This window comes from Apostichopus japonicus, chromosome 16, assembly GCF_037975245.1.
Source record: "Apostichopus japonicus isolate 1M-3 chromosome 16, ASM3797524v1, whole genome shotgun sequence".
NCBI classification, from domain to species: Eukaryota; Metazoa; Echinodermata; class Holothuroidea; order Aspidochirotida; family Stichopodidae; genus Apostichopus; species Apostichopus japonicus.
In genome coordinates, this window is record NC_092576.1 from 30437290 (window position 1) to 30455803 (window position 18514).

The window sequence follows — 18514 nt, forward strand, 5'->3', positions numbered from 1 at the left end:
GCTTAGAGAGTACTGCCCATGTTTTTTGGCATTGCTCCTTTGTTTTGAACTTGTGGGAGTGGTTTCAGTCCTTGACCGATCGTTTAACGGGAGACCGTTCCTGGTCGGTAGGACAGGGTTTTGTTTTGTATGGATTAGATCCTCCAGTTTGTTCCGTTGCTGTGTTGCAGCGTATTATTTATGTTTGTTCTGTTGTAAAAAAACTTATTTGGAGGAATAGATGTGATGTTGTTTTTAGGGGGAAATTTGCCAGTTGGCAGGCAGTCCTGGAGGCGGTGAAGTGTGACATTCGCCTTCAGGTCGAAGGCGATTTTCGCCGTTTATCTAGGGCTGCCTTTTTTGGACGGTGGTGTGCTGGGGAAGGGTGTTTTGTTTCGCTGCGTGCTGGTCGTCCTTTTGTAGTTTTTTAATATTTCAGGGGGGGGGGTTGGGCGTTTTGTCTCTGCAGGTCGGTGAGCGTATGTATTTTTTTTTTGGCTCGCTTGACCCGAGGTTCGTTTGTAAGAATGGGATGGTTTGGTAGTGCCGTTTGGCCGTGACGTTTTGTATCCCGTATGACGGGTCACGTAAAAAGCACTCCTTGCCAAAATTTTGGCTGGCTGCCTACATACCTCAGGCTCAAAGACATCTAAGAATCGGCAAGTGCTGATTAGCTATTGGGCTCTCATGCTTACAGTTCAACAGTTAATAACAACTGCCAGTCCTGCTTTAATTCCACTAACAGCCTCTGCAGAGCTTAACCACAAATGTAAACAAACACTGCAGAAACTGGAAGACAAATTAAAGGAGCTTTGGCAAAAGGTGAAGGCTCAGATTTGTTTTAAACAATGGGGATTAATTGTAATTAATTAACTTTTGACCAAAAATTATTAGGCATCACCTTATTCATTCACAATCCAACAATCATCAGTTCAACTTTGAATATGATCCATCAAAATCTTGAGGAGATTGAGATATTTGACAATATTACAAAGCATGACCCCCTAAATGACATTTGACCTCAATTTTCCCAACACCCCTCGTAACTCTCATCCCGAGGAACGTTGTGACCAAGTTTCATTATAACTGGCCATACACTGTACGAACAGGAGCAATTTGAAAATATAGGGCCGCGGCCCGGGCCACAAAAGACCCCTAGTTGATCTTTGATCTCAAATTCATCAACACCCTGAAGGTAAACCTTCCATAGTACTATCGTGACAAACCCTCAACATTGTACCATGGAATCTGTAGGAGAAGAAGCATTTTGCGTATTTCCGCAGAATGGCCCATTTCGGCCCACAGGTGACCTTTCACCCCAAATACCCCAAATTTCGGACCATCTCTGATGACCCTATACCCAATGGTCCTTGTGTCCAAGTTTCATGAAATTCCATCAAACACTGTGCGAGTGGGAGCGGTTTTACCAATTGTTGACGGATAGAGTGATAGACGCCGCACTGTAACAATAGCTCACACCAGCATGCTGGTATGAGCTAAAAACTCTTAACATGTTTTTATTACCACCTTGGAGCTAAATTTACCCAACTAAAACATTAGGTCATATTGTGTGTTCATTTAGAATATCTGAGAACAATTTGGAGAGTAACTACTGCCAGGGGGTACTTTTTGAAAACTTATATTGTTCAGTTATAGCGTGCATTCCGACTGAAGACCAATACAAGATCCGGCCTAGCCTTGATAGCTGTATCCGACCGAAGGAATTGGAGGTTTGGTGGGGGGGGGGGTGATAGTAATTACATGTCAATGGAATCCTTTATTGCTACCTTCTTTGGTAAATCAAGTATGGTTCAAAGAACAAACGAATAATTCAGCCTGCATATATATGGTCCCCTTCGTTCCCACCATATCGGCGAATAGGCATAACCCCTATGATATTGACAGTGACTAAGAATTGTTTCCCCTACTGTACTTACCAGAGGTTCACGATTTGCGCAATGTCTTGTTCTTGTGCCACATTTACATGATTCTGAACAAAAGAGATCATACATACGACAGGGGCAAGCACTTTTCCCAGACTTTCGTTGACAGGTCGTACGACATTCACAAACCGTTGGATCAGCAGCTATTGATACATCTGCATCTCCAGATTGAGATAAATTTATTTCGTCCATTTTGTTCAATAGTAGCTATGACTGAAGCAGGAGCTTGGCCACCCTCTAATTCAAGGCGGGCAAGGTTGGGGAATTTTGATCAAGGAGAAACAATCAGAGAATGGCCAGCTTTGTATTATTGTATATAGGCCTACACGCAGTAAAGGACGACGAAGCCGTAAATCTACAGCGGTTATAAATAACTGTATCGGTTTTTTTTTATACTGCTGTTCATTTCCGTTGCCAGGAGGGGAAATGATTTGAACGTGGGGAAGGGTGTGTGTGTGGGAAGGGGTGTGTGTGTGTGGGAAGGGGTGTGTGTGTGTGGGGGGGTCATTGTAGGGTTCAAAAGATGCTACATTTTACGCCTATCTTCTTTTATCACATGTTTATCACATGTTTAAAGCTGTATTTATGTGGTACGTGCAATATTTAATTCAAGTATTTAGGTTGTGTATTTGACAGCATCCCTACAGTGAACTCCATTTTTCTGCTCTTGGTTTTCCTATCTCTGTATATCATATCATATCTACCTCTACCCCTAGCCTCCACCACCACATTTTCTTTACTTTCTTCCTCCATCCCTTCATTTGTCTTTCACTCTTTCTTTTTTCACCGCTTTCCTTCCCTCTGTTTACCCTGAATTTTTTTAGTTTGCCGACCCCCCCCCCCCCCACATCTCACCCTCCAACCAGAATGAAAACATTTCATGGTTCCTTGCTGCTGTTCATTAGTTCCATTCATAGGGAAATTTCTAACAAAGCCCTAATACAACAACAGTAATTTATGCTCACAAACTTTTGTTGCCAAAGTAATGCTAAGCCCTGATATCAATTGCAACACACATCAGTGTGTGAAGACTATCTACCATTATCATGATACCAAGTTTGACGAAATTCTGACTAGTAATAGTAGCCAAGTAATTGCACAATTTGGAGTATTTCACGTTTGACCCCATGACCTCATTAATATTCATGAAATGAGCACCAAAATCAACAGGGTTAATGTACTTACTATGGGCCACCCACTCACCAAGTATGGTAATGATTGGTCATTCCCTTGTTGAGTTATTGTGCATACAAACTTTTCATAGCCCTGATATCAATTGCAACACACATCAGTGTGTGGAGACTATCTACCAATATCATACCAAGTTTGACGAAATTCCAATAAATAGTAGCCAAGTTATTGCAACTTGGGAGTTTTTCACGTTTGACCTGTGACCTCATTAATATTTTTTAACTTTGACCTCGTATAACTTCGCACACGAAGGTCACACGGGGGTCAACCTATTGACATTTATGATCAGAAGGCACCTTTGACATCTGAAAATAGCATGGAAACTGTAAAAATCCCCAAAACACGAAAAGGTCACCAGAGGTCAAATTGAGGTCAAGGGTCACCCAGATGCGGGTCGACAACTGGATTACATTGAGGCAACTCCCAACCTTAACGGACAGTTCGTTCTCAAGTTATCACCAAAATACTAGTTTTTTTTATCATTAATTGACCTTTGGTGACCTCGGATCACATGACCGTTAAGTTTGAAAATATTCCCCTATACCATTTGCAACTTGTCCCAAAATATCAACTGTGTCACACCTTGGAACTGGGAATTATTGCACTAAATGTCTGAAAATTTACTTTGACCTCATATAACTTCACACACAAAGGTCACCTGGGGTACACCTATTGACATTTTTGATTGGTGAGACGTGAATATAGCATCAAAACTGTAAAAATTCAAACATTTTTTTCTTTGCCCATTTTCTCACCCAAAATACTAGTTTTTTAACATTAATTGACCTTTGATGACCTCGGATCACATGACCGTTAAGTTTGAAAATATTCCTCTATACCATTTCCAACTTGCCACAAAATATCAACCTTGTTACACCTTGGCCCTGGGAGTTATTGCATTAAATGTCTGAAAATTAACTTTGACCTTGTATAACTTTACACACAAAGGTCACCCGGGTGTCAACCCATTGACATTTTTGATCGGAAGGTACCTTTGATATCCAAATCTAGCATCAAAACCAAACATTTTCTTTTTCGCCCGTTTTCTCCCAAACTAAGCACATTTTTTCTAATGTGACCTTTGACCTTTTGACCTTGGTTTCAAATGTAGTTTGATCTGCTGATTCCAAAAATCAACACGATAAGTCTGTACAGCCATCCTAACTCCGACCGAAAACTTTGACCCCTTATAAGTTCGCACACAAAGGTCACACGGGGGTCAACCTATCGATATTTATGATCGGAAGGTACCTTTGACATCTGAAAATAGCATCGAAACTAAAAATCCCCAAAACATGAGAAGGTCACCAGAGGTCAAATTGAGGTCAAGGGTCACCCAGATGTGGGTCGACAATTGGATTACACTGAAGTAACTCCCAACCCTAACGGACAATTCGTTCTCAAGTTATCGCAAAAAAACTAGTTTTTTAACATTAATTGACCTTTGGTGACCTCACATCACATGACCGTTAAGTTTCAAAATGTTTCCCTAACCAGTTCACAACTTGTCCCAAAATATCAACCTTGTCGCACATTGGCACTGGGAGTTATTGCAGTTTTAGTATTTTGGGTTTTTGGACCATAACTGACCTTTGTGGGCACCAAAAACAATAGGGTTCATCTACTCACTATGGGCCACCCACCCACTAAGTTTGAACATGATCAGTCAATCCCTTGTTGAGTTATCGTGCATACAAGCTTAAGCGTCACACACACACACACACACACATACATACATACACACACACGCCAACCTGAATACATAGGTTCCTTTGCTTTTAGCAAGGAACCAAAAATGTTCACAAGGTTGACAAGTCTCCCCGTGCTAGTCCCAAGCTCTACACACTTATTGTGCTGACCGTTTACTATACTTGCGGGTCAAGACGGACCCCCCCCCACACCTCTTACTTCCCATTGTTATGAATTGGCAAATAGAAGATGATTCGGAGTTGTTCTTGATGGTACAATGATCTTATAGTCAGGCATATGCCTATATGGTTCCTTTGTCCTTCATTGCCGTCGAAGTTTGAAATGAATTAATCGTGCTAGGAACTTCCGGGCAATGTTAAATTTTCTGTGGCAAGCAAAAAAACCTTCCCCCCCCCCCCTCCTACAGTCTCTCCTGGTTGACTAGAGCCCGTACGCTTATATGGTCACACAATAGCATAGAGTATGATCCATGCATGCAGACAGTTTTTTTTTTTTTTTTTTTAAATTCAATCAAATTTCGAGTTGTAATTCGAGTCAGTCGTGATGAGGTGCCCCATGGTGGGGCTGGGTAACCCCCCACCCCATGGACGACTTTTTGGCATTCGGAACAAGAAGCATGATAGTCAATTCTGGAGTACAGTACGCTGTAAAGCAATAAACTGACGTGGTTTAGAAAATAAATATTTTGGCGCATCTGTAAAAGTTTGCTCACAATGTAGGCCTAAAGTAGTAAAACCAGGGAGCTGCTAGAGTAGCAGCTCCCTGGTCAAACTAACAGACTACGCCTGATGCAAAGCTTGACCGTAACATATACTGTACAGCCCACTAGTTGTGAAAAGTTCTGAACGTAGAAAAAAAAAACAGAGTTTTGTAGCACACAACACACACGAAATCGCGGTGTTATAATTTACCGCATACTACCGACACGGCCACAGACAAGAAACTATGCAGGAATCTCGTCAAGGCCACCGCTACAGGTAACCAAACCCGTTTATTGCTTATAGCCGTAAATACGGGATAGCTTAGAAATTACGAGACAACAGCGACGAGCCGGTATTGATATTATTTTTGAATCGGGTGGTGTGAAGGACATAATATACGAGGAAATTGCGAGAGAGCCCACCTTTAAGTCAAATTGGACCAGCGGGGAACGGTTTTGCTCCTGACCAAGTCACGGGATACCAGCCTATGAGGGATACTCCCGACATCGTTGTTGGTGACGCAAGGAGGTCAGCACAGTTACGAAATGAACCGAGAGCTGGCAAGCGCAGCGTAAGATAGGTTTAAGAATTTAACGGCCGTATAATGTTGTCAAAATCTGTATGTGAGATTCCAAATTTATAGTACCAAGAATCCTTGTACAAATCAGTGGAGATCGTATCATTGTTAATATATCGTTTTTGTTAACTTTCAGAAACCTCTCAGTAGTCTTTTGGTCCCTTCAGTGTATTGTATTTTATCGGCTTTGAAGGCGAAGGGAAAACCCGGGGTCGCAACAGAGGGTGCAATTTTGTTTTATCCCACGGAAGTTGTGACATATGGCCTATAGAATGTCTTTTAAGCACAGTAACTCGGTTTGGTGCTACGGGAGAAATGTTCCTGTCTGACAGGAAACTTTGCTTTCCAACCTCTCTTCTTCCCTCTGAAACCTTCAATCCCAGCATCCAGTACAGAGCTGTGGCCCTGAGTTGAAAGAGAAAAATGTACTTGTTACTTTGGCGCTATTTTTGCCGATTTTGGGGCCAAAAAAGCTCAGTAAAACAGTGTGCTGTGGGCGCTGGTGAAACAATGTTCCAAAATCGTTGTAGTCGATCATATGGACTAGTTTCTCAGTGTAAAGGTAGGATTCCATAAGCACGGATATATGGAACGCAAAATCAAACAACAACAACGTGTATTACAATGATGACTATATAAATTCAAATGACGACGACGTGATTTGGTGTAATGATGTTATATTCATGTGCAATAACGACATGTATTCAACAGCTATGTAAAATAGTATAACAACGACGCAAAAATATACATTAACATCATATTTCTGTTGGTCATAGTTAATTATTTTATTGACGGGTAAACCGCATATGATAACAACATAAACACACGTGAACTTACGTAAACTGCACTAATAACAAGCTGAGAACAGATGATGACGGCGCTGTTTGACTTAACGTAATAAAGATATACATCGACGTGGTACATCGCTACTACGACAGCTTTTCAAACAATAAATTTTAATCCAACGGCAACAACGTAATAACCGAGTTCAGAGTTTTCATTGCGCAATGGAGGTCAAGAGGTCAAATAAGAATATTCTCGTTGAGACGAGAGTTGTCTGTTCGCGTACCCACGCTAACTTAATGAGCACTTACACTAAGCTACACTAAACATCATAAATCGCATAATTTACGTCTAAATTTACTCTGGTTTTTTTCGCTTCGGGATGGATATTCCTACAAGTTTGGAAGAGTTTAAACTTTGGAAAGTTGACAGACTGAAGGAATTTTTAAAGAAACGAAAGTTGAAGATAAGTGGCCGGAAAGAAGAGTTGGTTGCTCTAGCGTACGCTGCCGTTCAGATGAACATTGCCTGAAGTTAATATAGCAGATGCGCGAACTGAAAAGGCAGATGACTACTCATCGGTACTTCAGCTTGAAGGAGAGACCCTGCCCGATCCTTTTTCGGATTTACCACTTGCATGGGAAGGTGAAGTTGCAATGCAAAAATGGCTGCCTTGCATGTACATTGATATTGCTCATTATTTTACCAGTATGGATTATATTGAACTGAAGCAAAGACTCATGACGGACTACAAAGATGGTAAAGCCTTCAGCTATTTAGAGTCTGGGTGGCTCGGAGAAATATATTACAATGCCATTTCTGCCGAGTCAAGGTTGTGCTTTTTAAAGGCAGAGTGTACACCATCGCAGCGGATCAACAATATTCCTTGGAAAGCTTGGATTTGTCTGGAGAAATCTTCTGGAAAGATCATGCGTGGATATTGTACCTGTTTTGCTGGGTAAGTTTCATAGTTTCACTTTCAGATCAGCAGACAATATCTGAATGGGTTAAGTCTGCAAGCAATCATATGTCTTGAGATATTCAAACAGAGGTCATAAATAAAACATAAAGTACAAGCCTGGGCCCTTGTTCAGTAGAAACTGCATCAATTTTATAAATCTAAATTTCAATATCAAACCAAAAAAAGTAAATAAAACCATACCAGAACTGCATGCCAAGTCATATGAAAAAATGAAGGCATTTTTATTTTGGCCCTTCAATCCCCTTTTTTAGGGGTGTACTGGAACTCGGTTCAGGTCGGAACCCTTCACTTAACAATGTTTGGGTTCCAGCTGGAACCCATATATGTATAATTTTAAAAAGTGTTTCAAAAGAACGTTTAACTTCATAATTAAAAACACATTTTTATCTTTCTTACTACAGGCTTGGATTGTCGTGCAACCATGTGGGAGCCATACTATATAAAGTAGATTTAGCTTGGAGGACAGGCCGCACCCGACGCTCTGTTACTGGTCAGGCGTGTGCCTGGAACAGGTATGGTGCAAAGAAGAATGTTGAACCAAAGAGGGTGGCTGATATGGACTGGAGTAAGCCTCACTTTTCAAAACATGGTAAGGAATTAAAAGAAAATAACTGGTGTTTTAATTAAGATCTGAAGACTTGCTGATAATATCATAGCAAATATAAAAAATAAAAATATCTTACCGTTAAAGGAAAGTTTAAGTCATTATTTTATAATAGCTGTGACTGTCACTTGTCCCGGACCTGGACGTGGCAAATGCCACGTTATATTCTTTGTACATCATACATAAGAGAAAAAAGGACACAGATAGCTACTCCAACTCTCAGCTGGCTGACCAACTACTGCACCTTATGCCAGCATATCCAGATGTATGCTTCCTCCAACAAGTGGATATTGGTCTAAGCCTACCAAGTTATGCTACTGAAATGAAATTAAATCATTTTGTTTTTATTCTGCTTTTAAGTTTGCAGTCGCCAATCAATCCTCCCGAGCGCCAGTTGTTCAGCCCCAACCAAAAGGACAAAGCTACTCCAGCTCTCAGCCTGCTGACCAACCACCTGTTGCCAGCTTGTCCAGATGCATGGTTCCTGCAACAAGTTGATATTGGTCAAATTACGCTACCAAATTACGCTACTGAAAGTGATGTAAACATTGAATGTACAGTGGATGTCTCTACGACCGCTTGCATCCAACCTCACATCACAACACTTGCTAGAACAATGGACAATTTCTTTGAAAAGCCTTCGGTTTTCACTGATGAACAGGTGAAACAAATCGAAGAGACGAGAGGGCAAGCAAACAACCCAACATGGATTGCGCAAAGGCAAGGGAGACTTACTGCCTCTAACGTTCGTGCAGTTGTCAACCGTGTAAGAACAATTAGCAAATCAAAGTCACCGGTTGACACAACCGGTTTGGTCAATTTAATTTCAGGGATTTCATCTCCCAATCCAGACTTGCCTGCCCTGAAGTATGGCAGAGAGATGGAGTCACAAGCCAGGAATAATTATGTTTCAGTTATGCGTACCCATGGCCACCCATCCACCACGGTGACCGAGTGTGGACTTTTTGTACACCTTCAATTAATTTATTTAGCCGCCACACCAGATGGGATTGTGAAGTGTAAGTGTTGTGGTACGGGACTGTTGGAGATTAAATGCCCACTGTCAATTTGTGACCAGATTCCTTCCTCAGATTGTGTTGCATACTTGGTAGATGATGATGACAAAGGTAATACTGTTTTGAAAAGATCACATGGCTATTACTTCCAAGTTCAGATGCAGCTTAGAGTAACCAAGACACAATGGTGTGACTTTTTTGTATTTTCAACCCATGGCTATGTCAGAGAAAGAATATATTTTAACAAACAAATCTGGCAAGAAATGTTAAAGTCTACTTCGTTCTTTTTTACTTCTATTTATGCTAAAACCTTAACTGCTACATAACTTCCATTTTTAACGGGGCTGTTGTCGGCAAAAATATGCAAATTCTGAATTTTGTAGCAAATTTCATTTTTGGTATTTTTACACTCTTTGACATGTTTAGAAGACTCCTGGAGGGGAATAAATAACATTGCATTGAATCTAGGCCTTAGCTTCTTAATTAAGTTGACCATGTTTGCCACAAACCGGAAGTAGATTTTTCAAACCGTGAGTGGCGTTTTCTGGCCCTAAATAGGCCCTTTAATCTCAGAGAAATGCCCCAGTTGTTTGACTATTCTCAGCCCTCAATACTCCAAACCTATAAACATTGTTGAAGTTCCGTTATTTTTACACCATAGATTTTACTGTGGTTTATCTGTTTTGAACCGGTTCTGCTACAACTACAAAGCTCACTTAGGGCTTTGAGCCGTGCTTTATTGTTAAGTTTAAGCAATAGCACACAGAGTAGTGCAAACAGTGCGCCATGGATAGAGACAGTACGACAGCTTGGAATACCAAGAGAAGGAATTCGAATTCGAAAAGGAATTCGAAGAGGCTCAAAAGCTGGAAAGAATATATTCAAGTCTGTGGTGTGCAATTTATCTTATCATAACAACATTTTGATTGAGACAAAGCCCCCTTCTGATGTTAATCTCCATTTTCTTAACCAGGGTGAACAATCATCAGGTCTCTTGAGCAAGAGTATTCCCACAAAACATTTGATTGGGGGGCCTAGTGAATGCAAGATCCATAAAGAATAAAGATTTTCTTGTATATGATTTCATCACCGAGAATAAAATGGATATGCTATGTGTCACTGAAGCATGGGTGAATTCAGACGATGATATCTCACGCGCTCAATGCTCGCAGCTTAATACCAATGAATATCACATTGACCTTGCAAAATTTGGTCATTGGGAGCTTACGAAACAAAATTTAACATTTTTATTATCTATCGCCCACCATCAGTCCCGGGTGTCACAGCGAATGACTTTTGTCACGATTTTAGTCAGCATATAGTGGAATCAGCCAGTCAAGTCAAATATGTTATACTTGTTGGGGATTTCAACATGCACGTAAATGACAAAAGCGATTCATCAGCCCAACATTTTATAGAAATGATGAATGCTCTTGGATTTTCCCAAAAAGTCGACGAGTTTACACACCGCCACGGTAATACCCTTGACTTAGTCTTTGTTGAGGATGCTTTTCACATGCTCGATTCAATATTCGATGAATGTAAAATGGGACCATTCTTGTGTGATCATCGTTTTATTGTATTTTCCTTAAATCTAAAGGAGAAAGTCAAACGTCATCAAAAGAGAATCACCTTTAGAAAACTCAAAGCGATTGATTTAGAGTTTTTTTCGTCTGATCTCGAAACCAGATTCAAAGAGAACCCACCCACGGTAGAACATATTGATGATTATGTAGCAAATTTCAATGAAAATCTTACGTCTGTTTTAGATGATCATGCCCCACTGATCAATAAAGTCGTTAGTGTACGCAAAATGAAACCTTGGTTTACAACAGAACTTAAAAAGCAAAAGCAATTGGTGAGAAACAAAGCAAATTTGGAAGAGAAGGAAATCTGCTGAAACGTGGACATCATTTAGAAAAGAAAAATCAAAATATTCTTCCATGCTTAAGTTGGCAAAAGAAAATATTATTAGCGACTCAATTCAGGAAATCGGCAAAGACACAAAGCGCCTTTACTCGCTGGTTAAAAGAATCACCGGTCAAGAAGCTAATAACCCATTGCCATCGGACTTTGGAGATGATGATACGCTTGCAAATAGTTTTGCTGATTTTTTTATACAAAAGATCAGTATAAGAAACGACCTTCATGACAATGAACTTTACAAGCCGCCCATGAGAGAAATATCGCAAAATCTTACTGCCTTTACAATTGTGACAGAAGATGAACTTGCTAGTATTATAAGCAGTATGTCATCGAAAACTTGTAAGTCTGACATCTTACCAACACCACTCTTGAAGCCTGTCTTGGGAGTGGTCATTAGCCCTCTTACAAAGATTGTAAATTTTTCTATGGAAAATGGTAATGAATGGAAAAAAGCAATCATTCGACCATTAATCAAAAAGCATGGCGTGTCAAACTACAAACCAGTAAGTAATCTCCCTTCTCTTTCCAAAGTAGTCGAAAAAGTGGTACTTGGACAGCTGAATTCGCACTTTCAGTCATCGGCTCCTCTTCCATCATATCAGTCTGCATACCGAGCTAATTTCAGCTGTGAGACTGCTCTCGTAAGCTTATTGGACGACTTGTTATGGGCCATGGAGAAACAGCTGCGTTTGATACTGTAGACCACAAAGTGTTATTGGAGGTGCTAGGAAATGAATATGGGCTTGGTGAAATGTCTTTAGAATGGTTTGCAAATTATCTCTCTGACAGACAATGTTGTGTAAACATCAATGGGTCATTATCATCTTCCAAAAGACTGGATTTCAGTGTCCCACAAGGAAGCCTGTTAGGACCTGTTTTGTACTCGGCATATGCAAGCACATTGCGATACGTCATTCCAGATTCATTCCAATTACATGGCTATGCGGATGATCATGCAATTAAACAATCGCTTAAACCAACCTTCGATGAGGCAAACACAGTCACAAATGAAATTTCAAGAACTATGAGGGATGTGAAAGTTTGGATGGACGAAAATAGACTAAAACTGAACGAAACTAAAACTGAATACATACAAGTTGGATCGAAAAAATTATTATCTAAGTGTGCTTTAGACAGTATTTGTATCAATAACACTACCGTAAATAGTTCAAATTGTGTAAAATATTTAGGCGCATATCTGGACTCTCATTTAACGTTGAAGACTCACATTGCTGCCAAATGTAGAGCTGCCATTGCAGGACTCCGACTTGTAAGAAACATAAGACACTTACTAACCAAGGATGCATGCCATACTATTTGTTTTAGGACTAGTGATAAGTCACTTAGATTATGCTAACTCCCTCTATGCTAATCTACCAAATGTTGTTATTATGATGCTTCAGAGAATTCAAAACATGGCTGCCAAACTTGTTCTGGAAAGAGGAAAGGAGGATAGTGCTTCTGAAGCTTTAAAGGAGTTGCATTGGCTTCCCATCAGACAAAGAATTCTGCACAAAATATTAACGCTGGTCTTTAAATGCGTTGTTGATAAATCTGCTCCTCAATATCTTATATCTAGATTCACTTTAGCTCCACAATCAAGTAGGTCTCTACGTTCAAATAATATTCTTTTTAAACTGATCATTCCACGAACACAGAGGGTCACTTTTGCTTCAAGAGCAATAAGTGTATTTGGCGCCGAGCAATGGAATAAATTACCTAACCATGTCAAACAATCTGAGAATCTTGCAATTTTTAAAAGATAACTCAAAACATATTTATTTCCTAGCTAATAACTGTTATACTAAATTTTTCAATTTTTTAGTATTTCTATTCATTCTATTTCATATTTTTTTAATTTTCTTTTAGATTTTTTATAACATTTTGCATTTTCTATTTTTCTCTTTGTCTTTCTTAGCAATTGTATATTTTTGTACATTCATCTAGTATATTTTTCTACGCCATTTGAGATTTTATTTTCTTTTGAATGGTTTATTCTTTCTTAGTATTTTGTTGTAAAGCGCAACCGACAACTTTGTTGGGGCTGCGCTATATGAAATTCAATAAATAATAATTGTTAAATGCTGCCATCTATGGGTGAATGTCAGGGAATCCCCAAAAACATTTCCAAGATGGCCATGCTACTGAATTGTTGAGTGTGATTTTGGAGAGAAATTATATCAGCTCCCATCGACTACATATCGTCATTATTTGTGCGGAAAAGTATCAAAATCGTCAAATCAAGAAAACGCTTTGGTGTCCTTCATAAATTCAGAGGTTCACCGAAAAGCAGTAAAATCCAAGAAGGAATTCCAGCTGAAAACCCCCCAGATACACCGACTACTGGAGACATTGCCAGTGGCAGTGCTACAACGCCAACCATTTTACCACCTGAAGTGGAGCTTAAGTTGTCGACTGCCAGCTCTAACAAGCTGGGAGCTGGATCTAAGAAAAGAGGAACAACTTCAAAAACAATGAAATCTCTCAAGTCGATTGGAAGTTCCAGAAGGCTTTCGATTCATGGATATGCACCAACTGTCTGAGGCCTTACTGACGGTGCACCTTTGCCCTGGAGGTGAGATTACAATTGGTTTCAGATTCGTGATATATTTGTATGACCTAACCATACATTATTTCCTTACAGTTGATGAATAAATCATAAATCTCATGTTTATGCTGGAATAATCCAGAAATAATCAATGATACCAGTACCTATGGGTTCAGATGAGTTTTTAGCAAAACTGGTATTAGTGATAATGATATCCCTAAGGGGATGAACCATTCTTTGTTTACAAGTGACAGTGCATAGTAACATGGAAGCCCAAGGCTATAGGTATATATGGGCATATAGATAGGGTTATAAATAGTAGTATAAAGTAGCATAATTTTTACACATTGTTCCCTTCATATGTTAGGAAATGTGACTTGAATTGAGGCATGAGCTGCAGAAAGTCAGTGTGGCATGCGATGGTTTTCAAATCTTTTGCTGCTAGCCTACGGATGAAAATGCCTCGGTTAGGCCAGGACAACGTGTTCAGTTATAATTTGAAATGGTATATAGGTGACCGAAGGCCCTGCCCATTTTTTCCCCACAATACCCTTCAGTAAAATGGCATGGACTAGGCTGAATGTGCACCGTTATGAAATGGCATATGATGACAAAAGCGAAAGGCTCCGTTGAATATTGTGCTGTAGCCATAAGCCCCCTAAAACTAATAGTAATACACACATTCCCAATCTTGACAGTTACAATAGGGCCAATCCAGAGAGGATGTGTCTGCCTGCCTGGTATTACACTAAGCACAGCTGGGACAGTATTTTTCTTCTTTTTACTTCTGAAGGAGAGATTATACTCCGGGAAGATCCACGTAGTCGCGAAGGACTGGCCTCCACCTTATATATGTGTTGTTCAGTATGCACCACTGGAACACCGTTGAGAACTTTACCCTCTAACAAGCGTCTGTTCGACATTAACCGTCGCTCTACGTATGCCTCCATCGAAATCGGTGCAGGACGACAAGGACCATCAGACCTATGTGCAATACTGAACATACCGCCACCAGTATGTGGACGCCAATTTGGCCAACATGCTGCCAAAGTCCTCCAGGCATCAGATAGGGCTGCTGAAAGTAATATGCACCAGGCTGCAGAAGAGCTCAGATCACTGATGATGGAAGAAAATAATTCCTTGAAAGCCGATGACAATATCGAGGTGTGTGTTAGTTTTGATGGCACATGGTCAAAACGAGGGTTCACAGCAAACCATGGCATCGGAGTTGTCATATCGATGGATACCGGGAAGGTTTTGGACAGGATAACTCTTTCCAAACTTTGTGGTCCATGCTCAAAGCAGGACCAGGCTGATGAAAATTTTGAGGCATGGTATGACAATCATAAGCCGGTATGCCAGAAGAACTACACAGGATCTAGCCCTGGAATGGAGACCTATGCTGCTCATGTTATGTGGAACAGGTGAATTGACAAACATAAACTTATTTATAAGTGGATGGTGTGTGATGGTGATAGCAAGGCACATGCGGATATGAAATCTACATATGGTGACAATGTCATAAAGCTAGATTGCATCGGCCATGTAGGAAAACGCATGTATCGGAACCTCGAGAATGTGAATAAGCCAAACAAAGGCAAGCTCGGTGATGGGAAGTTCATCGGAGGAGGATCCGGTCGAATGACATCTGGACCTAAAGGCGGTCATCTCCCGTCTGAGCGAATTGTACCGCAATGCTATTCGTCGAAAAGTGAAGAGAGTGTCACTTGACAATACGCAAGAAGTAAAATTGGGGGTTGAGACCATGCGACGTGCCATACTGGCTGTATTGTACCACGAGGTCAAGCTGGCTGACGATGCAGAACGGCATAGCTATTGCCCAGATTCAGAAGAAAGTTGGTGTCAGTTCAAACGCACCAAATCCATGGAGGACAAGCTACATCATCTGGACCCAATCTTCCTGGACCTGCTCATGCCAACTTTTGTCAGACTTTCGGATCCAGTTCTACTTGAACGTTGCCTGAATGGGTATACTCAGAATCAGAACGAGTCCTTGAACGCTCTTATCTGGAAAAGATGTCCGAAATTTCTGTGGCGTGGTCCTACTGAAATTCAGGTAGGCACCAAGCTGGCAGTTCTACAGTGGAATAGTGGTTCACACATAGGCAGACAGGCCATATTGGATCATATGAGTTTGCCATACGAAGAACACACGCAGGCTGCGTCCATCGAGAAGGATGCTAGACGAGTCAGAGATTCATTGTACAGAGCTTCGGAGCAGCAGAAAGGCATTAGAACAGTGCTCACGAAGAAAAAGGCTGTTGAGGAAGAGCGGATGAAGAAAGACGAAGGGAAGACGTATGGACGGGCTCTATTCTCAGGATTAGTGGAGCCTGATAAGTGGGACTCCGAAGACGACGAACCACTCGCTGACAACGTACCACTCGCTCGAACCACCACTGACCAGTGGGATTCTGATGACAATATTCTAGTGGCAAATGTTGATGACAAGGGCTGGCAATCAGAGGATGATGAACCTCTCATCTCACCTGCGTCTTCTGTGTAATTCACAGTGAACAGACTTGCTCGAACTGAATTTCATTACCCGAACAGTACTGATGGTTGTGTTCAATAATTCAAGAATTGATCTCCGAGCAGCCAAATACATACATCTTGCTAAGTGAATAAAAGTAACATATTAACATAGTTAAACCATGTACTATTCCTATAACAATTACCAGTAACCTTATTAATCACATCTGCCACATTGACTGGGTTAAACTGGACCATCAGCATTACATGAATGCAATACATGCACTGTGAAGAGAGTGCTAACTTTAAACGCGATTTACTAAAAATCATGAAATCGCGAACGGGAACGACTGTATCTCAATACCCTAAGGTCCAATGATCATGGAATTTTGCACAGGTAATCACAAGAAGTATATAGCTGTGGTACCATGAAGAGTTTTTTTGGATATCTTGTTCACTTTTCGAATTATCCTGGAAAATCTCCTGATTGGCTAATAATCCGGTTGCAAAAGCAACCGAAGAATCTTTTCGAAAATTCGGGATTGATGGTTCCGTGCGTAACATCATTATATACCATCGACCCAAAAATGGACTTGATCAGAAGTCCAGTGTTCTAGTTAGAGCCGTAATGCTTTTTAGCCAATCAGGAAGCCCTGCTTTGTTACCATAGCAACCATGCATAAATAATTGACGTTAGAATATTCCTCACGTAATATGCTATACAATGATATATGAACTGCATGTGTGAGCCATATATAAGTGGGGTAAATCAACCATCAAAGAAACACCTGATTTAACCACAATTGCCCCTTAAGCTCATTTCTTTGGATATTGCCAATAATAGTAATACATATTTACCATATAATTCCGATTAAGAGCCTGGTATCAGCATTTTAATTTCTTCTAAAAGCTTAAATTGTATTTTTTTTCTTAACAATCTTTAACTTAGAATATTTTTGGGTTATGGTATTTGCCTTAAAAATAGTAGCTTATGTTCTGTAGATTTTACATAGGTCAATGACAAATGGATTTTTTGGTTTCTTGTCAAATCATGATTTATTATTCAATTTACTTTCATTGCCATTAGTCACATATATATATGTTGCTCTGATTTCTAAGAGAACAAGATGCATTTGTTAATTTTTTTTCTTAGATCTTATGTCACTATGACATAATTTATTTAATGGGGGAGTGGTTCAACCCCCAAGTATAATAAAACAAAACGTGACCATGACAGTGCAAAAAATTACATTTCTCAGGGCAAACCCGTATTGAAAATTTGCAGGCGAAGTCCGTCCACACCCCCCCCCCCCAAAAAAAATTAATATATAGTTGACATGATGTTACGCTTCTGTTCGTAACATAATAATGGGTAACAAGGAACACTATGCTATGGGAGTAGTATAGGTAAAGGGAAATGAATGGTCACTGAAAACTAATCCTGCCAAGTAGGTTTTCATATGACCATCAGTTGATTATTTTATGTTTATAACAAACAAGAGGTTGTGCATGATTTAAAAATATGTTATAGTCACTGGCTGGTGTTTATTCAAAGTTTTCATTACTGTTGGGAAAGGTTGCAACTGAATGTGTATGATTCACTGACTTTCAATTTTATATTCAGCAGCAATATAAGAAAATATTAGCTTAATATTAAGAATAAAGTTGATATGATTTCGCTTTGTACATAACAGTATAAATAGTCGATATATGCTATTTGCAAACTGAAAATAGTAAGGTTCCTGGAGATAAACATGTTAGGCTTTAATTTGTATACATAGACATCTTTCTTTTCTATGTGTTAATACTAAATAAACTGTTATAAACATTACTTTAAATATTGTGACCAACCTTTTCAGTTTTGAATCAAAGAAATACAATTCCACAATGGAAACTTTACTCCGATAAGAGTTATACTGTCACCAATATTGTTCTGTTTCTTAACACTTAAGTATCTAAGTTGTAGTTAAAATTTTACTAAACAGAAATATGTATTCGTGCTGTTTGAACATCCTGCTATTGCACATATTCTCACCATGTTCGACCTATAAAAATGAAAAA

At 39.8% G+C, this 18514-nt stretch overlaps 2 protein-coding genes across 2 annotated transcripts; both read left to right on the forward strand.

The window, feature by feature from the left end:
* The first annotated feature begins 581 nt into the window (after positions 1-581).
* LOC139982512 (uncharacterized) lies at positions 582-14773 on the forward strand. Its single transcript, XM_071995405.1, has 4 exons — positions 582-7415; positions 7594-7842; positions 8268-8455; positions 8593-14773. The coding sequence occupies exons 1-4, from the start codon at positions 7267-7269 to the stop codon at positions 9810-9812; spliced, it is 1806 nt and encodes a 601-aa protein (XP_071851506.1). The 5' UTR covers positions 582-7266; the 3' UTR covers positions 9813-14773.
* LOC139982142 (uncharacterized) lies at positions 13971-17968 on the forward strand. The gene is made up of 2 exons (XM_071994748.1): positions 13971-13987; positions 14754-17968. Exon 2 carries the CDS (start codon positions 15726-15728, stop codon positions 16485-16487), a length of 762 nt encoding a protein of 253 aa, XP_071850849.1. The 5' UTR covers positions 13971-13987; positions 14754-15725; the 3' UTR covers positions 16488-17968.
* Positions 17969-18514: the final 546 nt, after the last annotated feature.

What these genes read in the sequence shown, in the direction of transcription:
- LOC139982512 (XM_071995405.1), top strand. Translation starts at nt 7,267, where the DNA reads ATGGATATTCCTACAAGTTTGGAAGAGTTTAAACTTTGGAAAGTTGAC. An exon ending in GTTCAGATGAACATTGCCTG is followed by an intron (nt 7,416 to 7,593) that starts AAGTTAATATAG and finishes TTATTTTACCAG; the next exon opens with TATGGATTATATTGAACTGA. An exon ending in GCCTCACTTTTCAAAACATG is followed by an intron (nt 8,456 to 8,592) that starts GTAAGGAATTAA and finishes AATAGCTGTGAC; the next exon opens with TGTCACTTGTCCCGGACCTG.
- LOC139982142 (XM_071994748.1), top strand. Translation starts at nt 15,726, where the DNA reads ATGCGACGTGCCATACTGGCTGTATTGTACCACGAGGTCAAGCTGGCT.